The following is an 11,184-nucleotide window of genomic DNA, read 5'->3' as shown; positions in this document are numbered from 1 at the left end:
ACATTGCTTAGCATAGCTAAGTATAAGAGAAAGGTTGCATCCAAATGCCGCACATGAGCTTAGGAAAGACCTATTTCATGACAATAGCCTCCAAAGCTTGGCTTACCATTTAATATTTAGGAATCAGAATAAGACTTTTCTTGAATCACAACAAAAATATCTTAACAAAATTTATATCAAAACAATATTCTTTTCCAAATATTTCCAGGGAAAAAACATTCACTAACTTTCCTCTAAATTGAATCTAGTCCTTCACTCATAAATGAAATTCCAGATGTCTTAATGGTTGAAACTGAAAATAAAACCCCCAATCAAGCTCATCGAGCAGCCTGTGTCTGTGCTTTTTCTAGAAGCTGATTAACCAACTTGTAGGTTCGCCCCGATACTGCCTTGGTGTGGTCTATAATCTGTTGATACCTGAAAGCAAGGAAAATCAACATTAAAAGCAGTGGATAAAGAAATAGAACTTTAAAAGTAAGAAAAAGGACAGCCAGGTCTAAAAGGAGACTGTAAAAATAAAAGTAACTAATATTATAGAACACCAGCAGTCTGTTCTATAAACTGTTGATACACATTTGGATGATTGGGTTCCATAACAACAGTTCCTGACTTTGAATCAATTTTAGCATCAAGCTTTGAGGTCGTTATAAGATTCACAATCCATCTTTCAGCTTCCTCATAATTCAAATTCAGTTTGTCAGAAAGCACTCTGCCAGATGCCAAAAAACCAAACAGCACATAGTTCAGAACAAGGCCTTAAAATTTCATAACTAATCAAATTAACGCTGCTTGAAAAGCCAAAACCCACCAACCGCAACACAACAAACCCCACCCTAAAAAGCACCTTGGTAGTGAGGCTGGCAGAGTTGGAAAAACTGCACTTGGGTTGGTAGATAGCTCAATACAAGAAGGTGTACGGTATATCAAATAAAAAAAAACCGAACGGCAAAAACAAAAATGAACAAAACACATACACAGAACTAAGGATATGCATGTTTAACACAGCATGCATCCCTGCTACAGTAAAAGTAACTTTCACCGAAGGCAACCACCACATCACATTTGAAGTACTGGAAAACTTTGTTGATAACAACTTCAACAATTGAAAAAACTAAAGAACTCTCTTCAAACTTGAGTTTGATGTGCCTTGCCTCAATGTCATTAGACTATGTTACTCTAGTCCTCAACATCCTATTAGCATGTAAATACTCAACATTCTGAATTACAGAAATTGGATGCTAGTTCCTGGAGTCACTTTTGTTGCAAAAGGAAAAAGAAAAAGAAGTGTGAAAGCATGACTTGGTGAAAGGAATCAAGGATCTTGCACAAATATCATTGAACTCAGAGCAACAAATAGAACATTTTTTTTTTGTTAAGTAGAGCAACAAATAAAACATATATATCATCCATGATATTGAGGTTCTTAAAATGTGGAATATTAATCTGCTATAAAGATGACAAATAGTAGCAAAAAATGGAATTTTTTTAGCAAGGATCTCATGAACATAAATGAAATAACAATATTGATAGATCAACAGATATCCGATACCTCTCAGTGATCCTCCACATCTTACTTACATCTCAATGTTTCCATATTCAGAATCTTATAAAAAACAGAGAGCTTGTGCTTAATGCTAATATTTATAGAATGAGCTAAATCCCAATAAAGAATGTGCAATATTTCTTTACCCTTCAAATGCAACACATTTGTATAACTTATCAAAAACTAAATGTAAAAGAGGAAAGAGAGCATTTCTTTTTTGATAAGAGGGAATCCACCCAACAGTGAGGCATTTATTCCTACTGGTGAAGTAGACCCCCAACCCTACACTACTTAAATACTGGGAGCTCAAGCTCGGGACACTTCATTGCCAAAGGGCCAAGTGGAAATAAACAAAATCACAAAGCTGAAGCAAAAATATTTGGTGGCATGAGTTACCAAGATGCTTCACCCACTTCCCCTAAACCAAAAGTTGGATCTTTGGAATTAGCACTCCCACCTGAAGCTATGCTAATCAATATATTCTATCAATTTGCCTATCAAAAAGAATGAAGCTATATTAATCAAATTTCAGAAAGTATATATATACCCCATGTCAATCCGTTGATGTATTCGGCAGTATGTCTCAAAAATAAAAAGCCGGGCATTTTCGAGAAACTCATCCCTCAATGGCACAGTAGAAAAGCTTCCTTCTTCAACACGTTTGCCAAGAAATGGATCATTTAAAATTACCTACATTAAAATAATATGTCATCATAATTGATGCAAGGATGCATTGAAATATCAGACTTAAGCTATAGTCCAATGATTATCCAATTGTACAAAATGTTAAATTAGTCACCCAAAACCTTTGATAAGGAGAAAAAATTGGAATAGCGTCTTTTTTTTTATTGGTAAAATTCTAAGGAAAAAGGGTAAGAGTATAATTGCAAGCATGAAATGGAAGTACAACTGTATATAGCTCAATTGGAGTGAACCTCAATGGGAAACATAGTAAGAAAATTTTACTGAAGGAACTATCAGGAAGTTAAACCGCTATTAAGTACAGGAAACTTACTTCTTCACATTCTCTCATCTTCTTTTGTGCTCCATCGAAGTCATAATTGACATAGACACATGCTAAAAATTCTGTGATAGGATCTTTGAAGGCATACTGCTCTTGCTGGATTACCTTTATAAAATCTTTGAACTGAGTCCTCCTCCGTTTATTGACAATAAGTGCAGTGGCAAGATACCGTAAAAGATGGGGTGCATTTGTTTGAATGGCATTTAGATACCTGGAAGAAAGTTCTTTTTGTTTTAAGTAGGGTTGAGTGGAGATAAATAAATAAATGATAAACCATATTAACAGTTACATGGAGACAAAAATATAAACAAAAAATTTGGACAAATGCAGAAAGAGAAATGTTCTTAGTGTCCAACACAAATATGAGTTATAGGACATTCCTTACATCTTACTACATTAAGCTAACTCTTTTAAGAACCCCTGCCACAAGAATTCTTCAACAAATAACATTTACCCACCATTTTTCGCTCATAACCTTTCCACCAATAACCTAATTAATAATAATGTTCATGGTGATGAGATTAAAATAATTTTAAAATTTGACCCAAAAAAAAAATCTGAAGTAAAACTCAACAACAAATCAAGGAAAACATGTTTCAACATAAATAAGAAAGTAGGATATGGATGGCTCAGCTTAGATGGCATACTTGTCCTGATTAAACAAGTCTATTATGTGTGTTCGCCCATTGTCATGGTTGAAAAAGATGAAGAGACTCCAATGCATTAGCCATATTCTACTTTGCACCTGATTCAGAGGTGAAGCGTAACTCTGCAAGAGAATTCATGATTAGCAAATATATCATGCAACAAAACAAACTGTACAGAGCAATCAATATGCATATGACAGTGACCTTTGAGTCAATAATTTCTTTCAGCCGATTAAGTTCCTCAAAAGCAGTATCCCAGTTTTGCATCAATATCTCAGCAGCTAACTTGCCCCATAATGCACTCAGACTCCTTTCACTGTTTGTGCATAGGGCCCTGTACTGATACAGGTAATCAGCAGCACCAGAGTAGTTTCCACATTCAAACTGAAATTTGGCATACTGATATAATGCCTCTATCTGCTCCGGGCCAATCTGGTCAGAAAAGAAAAAAGGGATATAATTTTGTAAGCCAAATAGACCCAAAAACCTAGAATTCTGTCAAATTAGCAACAATACAACAAAAACAGGATTTCAAAAATATGACATTAAAAAAATCTTGTCAACAGAAATATGCATCCAGCGAAGTATACTTATACTGACAACGGTTTACTAATATGGGCAACCTATGTGAGCAACAGTAATAACAATAGTTCAGAAAGATCAAGAAAGGTGTACAAGGACCACTAAATATCATCCTCGAATAATCTACCATCATTATCCATATAATCATGCTGATGTCAACAATTTGTATTACTTGATATTTTTTTCTTTTCCAATACAACGAAATCTAATTTAAACTATTGAAGTGAGCTGCAGAAAAACTGCATTGAAAAGGTAGTTATGCTGATGACATATAACTGAAAATCAAGCCATCTTATTGGAAGAACTGTCAGAAGGTATACTATTTAAAGTCAGCACACTAAACAATATAGTGAAGGAACATTGGATATATTTATATTTACATTTACATCCACACAAAAGCAACAAAAAGCTTTTTCACTCCAAACTCAAAAATAAATAAATAAAAGAAAAAATAATAATGATAATCTAATTGTAATGATGAAAATAAGCATCCCGTGCATGCTTGTGACATTACATACAGTACATCCACGTCTGCAAATTACTTGATGGTAAATCTAAACGGATTGTAATCTGCACCTAACACAAAATACTCTCGCTCATCACCTCCTGAAACAGTATGACAATGACTCTTATGGGGCAATTTCGCCTTTTCGTCGTTGTGAATAGGGTAATAAACACTTCAACGGGCAATTTCATCTTTTCAACATTGTATATAGGGTAATAAACACTACCCTGAATCCTAAAGTATGGACAACTCATCGATCATGATTGGTTTGTATAACATTATAACTTCGGCTAGAATAGTTGAAAAAGAGTTGCAGAGATTCAACGAACAGTTGATTTGAATACAATGAAACTGGATGTTTTCTCTTTTATAATGGAGTAAGGAATGAACGTGGTGTTTGCCCTCGAGTTCAAATATGAAAAATTGAAATATGGGGAAACAAATCAAAAGTGGATACAGAGAGAGTCTCTCGGAGGGGAAAAAAATCTAAAACAAGTCCATCACACAAACCCTAATCTAACGCAAATCTCATACACTAAAATTTTCTCTTTTTGATAGAAAATTCACATAAGATTAGTTTCGCAACTATACAAAAAAAATCCCAAAAGAAAAATAGCGAACCTGGTAACGATCATTGAGCATCTGAAGGTTATACTGTTTATCAGCCCTCAACTCCTGCACAGCGTTCGGATTCTGCAAAAAAGAAACTAGCGGTGCTGCTGCCTCCTCCAAGGCCTTCAACCTCGCCACAACCTCAGCCCTCCTCTCCACCATATCTGCCAAAAATCGCAACAAATCACAAACCACAAGCCATAAACCCTACCCTACCACGTATAAAATAAAAAGTACCTTGAGGAACGTCCTCAGTGTGGTAAAGACTCTTGTGGATGTCCATGGCATAGTCAACCATGTTGGTCTTATTAAGAAGTTCGATCTTGGCCTTGAGGATCTGCTCATCGGGGTAGAGCTGGCGTTCCTGAAGAAATTCAAGGAGTGGGAAGACCAAGTGGCGATCGAGATTCGGTGCGATTCTCGGGGTTAGATCGTGCGTCGCCATGGCCGCAATGTCGCGATGTGAAGTTCTCTGCACCACAAAACCCTAACCCTACGCAAAGGGAGTTATTGCTGAGGGAGGGATAACTTGATTTGCCCTTTTCTTTGAGTGAAATACCAGAAACACCCTGGACTTGGTTCCATACTCTACCTATATTTTCTTTATTTATTTATATAATAATATTTTCAATTAAAAATTGATAAGTTTTACCTTTTTCGGTAATTTACTTTACAATAAACACCATCTAAACATCACTCCATTTTGAGCCCGTTTCACAAAACTTTTAGTACAAGTGTTTTCTTAGGTGGACGCTTATGTTTATAAGAATATGAAAACATGATTATATAATTGTGTTTTTATAATATGTTGCATACATACAAAAACACTTTTATTATTAAAAATGACATTCATTATAATAAACCAAATCCTTTTATTTTAAAAAATACATATATAAATATTTTTATTTTATGAATATTTCAAAATTTTGAAGTTTTTTTTTTTCAAAAAACACCTTTCAAGTGCTCCGAGTACAAAGCATTTTAAGTGTTTTTCTAAATTTTTCAAAATATTATAGAATATCTATTTTTTTACCTTAAAAAGTATTTTTTATGAATAAAAACACTTTTAAAAAATATTACCAAACTGATTTTTACTATTTATAAGAAAACATGGTAAAATGATAATATGAAAAACCTTATTTGTGAACTATAAATAGTGAGATAATAAATATTGAATGAATAAAACCAAAAGTGTCCTAATCTTATACTAATGAGAAAACCTTGCATAGTAAGGTAACACACCTAGTAGGAAGGACTGATTTTTAAAAATTATGATATAAGGATTATAAACTTTTTATTCAAATTAAAATGAAGATATATCAAGATAAACAAAATAATCAATTATCAAATAAGAAATTAAAAAAAAAAAATTACTTGAAAACTCTTCACACTAATTATGTAAAATATGAACTTTCTAAAATTTAATTGAGAAAATGATTTTCTTAAAAAAAATCAAATTTCCAAAAATTAATTAAGAAAATAATTTTCTTAAAAAATAAAATATCAACTTTCTAAAAGTTAATTAAGAAAATAATTTTCTTAAAATTAAATATCAACTTTCTAAAATTTAATTAAGATAAAAAAAATTTCTATCAACAATTAATTAAGACATTTTAACTCAATTTTAAAACTTTCAATCAAATTATATCTTATTAAAAAAACTAACTTGTCTTTAACAAAACTTTTCAAACTTAATTGTGACAATCGTATTAAATAAACAACAATCTTGAATTTTCAATGGAGAGTAAGGTGGTGTTTGTTTTTTTACTTAATTCTAAATAAAATTGTTTAATAGTGTTAATTTTAAATAAAGTTGTTTAATAGTGTTAAGTATTAGATTGTTTGTTTTTTAATATTTTATTTTTATTAAACATTAAAAAGTAAAGCAAAATCAACATATTGCTTTTTTCATTTATAAAAAACCAATTTTTTTATTTTTTTATTCAATAAAAAATTTATAATAAGTTATGAAAAATAAAAAAATAAATAAATAATTTAAAGTTTGAAAACAAATTGCTTTTAACAAAAAACTAAAAAACAAATGCCCTCTAAGTCATTTTATGTTATTACTAAAAATAACAAAATTACCAATAAACGAGACTCATTATCCCAACAACTAAGTTTGGTTCTTATGAAATGTAAAATAAAAAATAAAATAAAACAATGGAAGGGGAGAAAGAATAAAAAGAAACGAAAATTAAATTAAAAGTTAATAATTTTTTTTTTTTATGTGCTACTTCAACCTCATTTTATTTATTATAACTTTTCTACATAAATATTAAATTAGTGATTATATTTGTAGTTTTTTTTTTCACAATATAACCTAATATAAGAAATCTTTTTTTATATATATATTTTTATATTTTTTATATTTTTATATTTTTTTTCTTATTAGTATTTTTTGGGAATAAATTATTGTCTTAGTGTAGACCCCCATTTTGGGGTGTGTTTGTGCAAGTGTCATTTTGCCAGATGGCAAGTTTTTGGAAGGCCACACGGCGCCTCAAGATTGGTCATTATATAATGGCATCTTGTCTATTAAGGAAATGGATGGTTTGGCTGAGAGGCAATAGGTGAGGGACACGTGTTTGTGGGAATATTCTGAAGTCGTTGAGGAGAGAGAGAATGGGCAGGTCGTTATGGAGGAAGGGGTGTGTTTGGTTGAGGGGCGTGGTTGCTTGGAGAGCAGGAGATGAGAAAATGAGGTATTCGGATGAGAAGGAAAAATCAGCTTGGATAATAGGGAACGAGCTAGAAATGAATGAAGTTTTGCAAAGAAAGAAGCTAGAAGAGAAAAACAGAGCATGAAGGAAGATAGCTTGAGAAATGATAGCTGAAATAAGGGAAAGAGAAAAACAGAGAAAGATAATAACTCATGAGTTATCTTGCTCATTTTTGCTAGAGAATAGCTCTCATAGAAAGTTGGGCTGGGAATATTTTGAGTTAGAGGGAAAAGAGAACCAGAAAAGGGAAACAAGAATAGAGTGGGTTTTGGGATGCAGGGATGGTGGCGCTAGAGGAAAGCAGTGCAGAGATCTTCTTCCAGAGTAACCAAACCCTAGAAAATGGCTAGAGGGTTGAAGAAGCATTTGAAGAGGCTCAATGCACCGAAGCATTGGATGCTTGACAAGCTTGGAGGTGCATTTGCTCCAAAGCCTTCATATAGACCTCACAAATCCTGGGAATGCCTGATTGATCCTCATTTTATGGAACAAATTGAAGTATGCTCTCACATATCGTGAAGTCATTGCCATTTTGATGCAACAACAACATGTTTTTGTTGATGGAAAAGTTAGGAAAGATAAAACATATCACTCTGGTTTCATGGATGTTGTTTCAATTCCAAAGAAAAATAAGAACTTCCGTCTTCTTTACGACACCAAGGGTCGGTTCTGACTCCACTTAGTTAGGAATGAAGAGGCAAAGTTTAAGCTCTGGAAGGTCTGATCCGTCCAGCTTGGGCACAAGGGCATCCCATACTTAAACACCTATGATGAGCGGACCATTCGCTACCCAAACCCACTGATCAAGGCCAATGACACTACCAAGCTTGACCTAGAGAGCAACAAGATCATTGACTTCATCAAATTTGATGTTGGGAATGTTGTCACGGTGACTGGTGGAAGGAACAGGGGTCGTGTTGGAGTCATCGAGAACAGAGAGAAGCACAAGGGGAACATTTGAGGCTGATATGATTTTCTTGGGCATACCAACAACCCACTCAAAAATGGAGATGATGAACTTCAATTATTCGGCCAAGACCTTCCATTCTATAATAATTATGGGAAAGTGGGTCATGAAAAAGACAATGAGGTTAATAACCTCTACTCATTCCACCACCAAGCTCATTCTTTATTTATTTATTTTTTCTCTCACTATTTCCTCCACTTAACTTATTACAACCCTCTTTCATGTGCATGCAACCCACTTTTCCATTTTAATTCTTCATTTTTTAAAATATTTTATTTTATTTTATTTTTTTATATCAAAGTTTAATTTTCCAAAATTTCAACCTTCAAATTTAATTTTTTTTTAAATTCCATCTTCAAAATTCAAATTTTCAAAATTCCATTCTCAAATAATTTTTCCAAAATTCCTATTCTCCAATGTATTTTTCAAGACTCCAATTTTCAAATTTAATTTTTAAGAAATCTAATTCTCAAACAATTCTTCAAAATTCCAATTTTTAAAACTTCCATTTTCCAAATAATTTTCCAAAGTTTCCATTTCCAATTTTTTTTTTTTAATTCCAATTCTTAAATTTAATTTTCAAAACTCCAATTTTCAAATAATGTTCGAACTTCACTTTTCAAATTATAGTTTTTCAAATAATTTTAATTTGACTCCAATTTTCAAATATTTTTTAATTCTACCACTTTTCATCCTTCATTAGGGTTTTAAGTCACTAAAAATCTCATTTTAAATAAACTTGCTACCTTTCCTTTTAGATAAACACTTTCACAAATTTTATTTGATTTTAAAATGATTTTCATGTTTTCCTTGATTTTTAATAAGCATAAAGGCAATTCTCATAATTCCAAAACAATGGAATTTGGGGATTAATTCATGCAAAATAAATTGGGCTTTGGTAGGGACCCAACATCAGTGATATTTTTTTCATTAACTGATTGATTGCTATGTGTGATTGATTTGCTTTGTGACACATGCAATTATTATGTGCTTGTTCGCTAACCTTTGTTTCCATGAAGCAATCAACTCATTACTCAGGTACACTCTTTGCCTCTCTTGTTCATTCGATTATTTTTAGATCGATATTCTTTTGGCATCCATGTTTGATCAATTAATTGCCACACTTGTTTTAGTTTAATTAGTAAAAACCCTTTTTTTTTGTTTTTGTTTAGAGGGGTGCTACGGTTTTCACCGTACCTTACCAATAAGTAACCTAACCCCCAGACCCAGATTTGGTTTTTCGCAGACCATCTTTTCCAAATAAAGAGTCACACTTAGGGTTTTCTTTCTTATTTTGTTTGCCTTTTAAAAATAAAACAAAAATAAATGGCGACTCCAAGTCATTTTCTAAAAAAATAAATATTTTTCAAATAAAAAACGAGTTTGCACCATTTGAGTGGGAAACGCATGAGCCAAAATGCGGGGTCCACAAAATGGAGACTCCGCTGGGGATCACTAGAGGGTCAAACTCGAACTTAAGATGAGGCAAATGTGGCATTTGATTAGTCGATCAGTGGATACCCACCTCTCTTTGTGCTTTCATTTGCTTGAATGTTGATTACACATTGAGAGCTCTTGATATCATTATCCTTGATGCATGCTTGGTTATTGTATTCATTTGGGATATTAACATGTTGATTATGTTGATTAAATATCTTGATTGAGGATTCTAATGTGATGATTTTTTTGTACTTCATTGCTATACCCATTCGAATCATTGACACGTTGATTGTGTTAATTGATTATCTTGTCTGTCTTAGCATAGTGACTTTGATCTTGCCATGATTGTTCTACTCATCTCACATGTATAGACTCATAGTTGTATATTTTTCAACTTGATGTGTTGATCCTTTTAGTTGTATATTATCATGATTGTTATGGAGCATGTTGTCTTTGCCAAATATTCATCTCGATTAGCTTGTGTGTAGATTTAGATTATAAATACTTGTTTTGCATGATTGCCTGTTGCATGATCGCTCTTCTATGTGATTGCATGTTGTTTGTCTGTGTGGGCCGCACATCTATCCACTTACCTTCAACCCTCTAGTTTCAGTCACTTTCTTCATTTTGACTCTTACTTTTGCAAGTGCGAGGCCTTGTGTGTGTTTGTTCCTTTGATCGAGTTAGTGGTTAGGAGTAAGGTCTAGCGACGGGCTATATCGATGTTTGGGAGCATTCTGGAGGTGGTCGACATATTGATACTGATTGAAGTCCGAACTTTGAAGACTTGTATAGCTCAGAGCTAGATTTCAGGATATTTGTATGACCAGTGTGTTTTCTTTTAGTTTCATAGGATTTTCGGATGCACCCATACCGTTCATTGTGCACCTTAGATTACCACTGAGTGATGAGAGTTGTGATATCTTTCACCACAGGAAACCTCCTAGGATGTTGAGGCAGTGCATGTGTGGAGGTGATGACCACCTTGCATGGAAGTGTCCTGTATCTTCAGGAGGCGTGCAGAGGGTTGCGTACCGTCGAAGAGTACGATCGCTTTTGTTAAGGATCTTTTAAATTCCACTCATGCCTTTTTAGGGCCACCTTGACCTTGTAGGATGAGCTTAAATCCTTTGATTATGAT

The 11,184-nt window shown here is 33.2% G+C and overlaps 1 protein-coding gene and 1 pseudogene across 1 annotated transcript; one reads left to right on the top strand and one right to left on the bottom strand.

Moving 5' to 3' along the window:
- Positions 1-73: 73 nt before the first annotated feature.
- LOC117920469 (eukaryotic translation initiation factor 3 subunit E) lies at positions 74-5,436 on the bottom strand. The gene is made up of 8 exons (XM_034838022.1): positions 5,151-5,436; positions 4,923-5,077; positions 3,419-3,646; positions 3,215-3,336; positions 2,559-2,778; positions 2,091-2,233; positions 572-709; positions 74-417 (listed from the first exon to the last, which is right to left on the bottom strand). The coding sequence occupies exons 1-8, from the start codon at positions 5,356-5,358 to the stop codon at positions 318-320; spliced, it is 1,314 nt and encodes a 437-aa protein (XP_034693913.1). The 5' UTR covers positions 5,359-5,436; the 3' UTR covers positions 74-317.
- Positions 5,437-7,942: 2,506 nt separating this feature from the next.
- LOC117920705 lies at positions 7,943-8,597 on the top strand (annotated as a pseudogene).
- Positions 8,598-11,184: the final 2,587 nt, after the last annotated feature.

This window comes from Vitis riparia, chromosome 8, assembly GCF_004353265.1.
Source record: "Vitis riparia cultivar Riparia Gloire de Montpellier isolate 1030 chromosome 8, EGFV_Vit.rip_1.0, whole genome shotgun sequence".
NCBI classification, from domain to species: domain Eukaryota; kingdom Viridiplantae; phylum Streptophyta; class Magnoliopsida; order Vitales; family Vitaceae; genus Vitis; species Vitis riparia.
Note: the sequence above shows the minus strand (reverse complement) of the source record. Positions and strands in the feature narration are given on the sequence as shown.

Coding starts and splice junctions, on each gene's coding strand:
- LOC117920469 (XM_034838022.1), bottom strand. CDS start 5,358: ATGGCGACGCACGATCTAACCCCGAGAATCGCACCGAATCTCGATCGC. Junction 5,078..5,150: donor CACTGAGGACGTTCCTCAAG/GTACTTTTTATT, acceptor GATTTTTGGCAG/ATATGGTGGAGAGGAGGGCT. Junction 2,234..2,558: donor AGATGAGAGAATGTGAAGAA/GTAAGTTTCCTG, acceptor ATTTTAATGTAG/GTAATTTTAAATGATCCATT.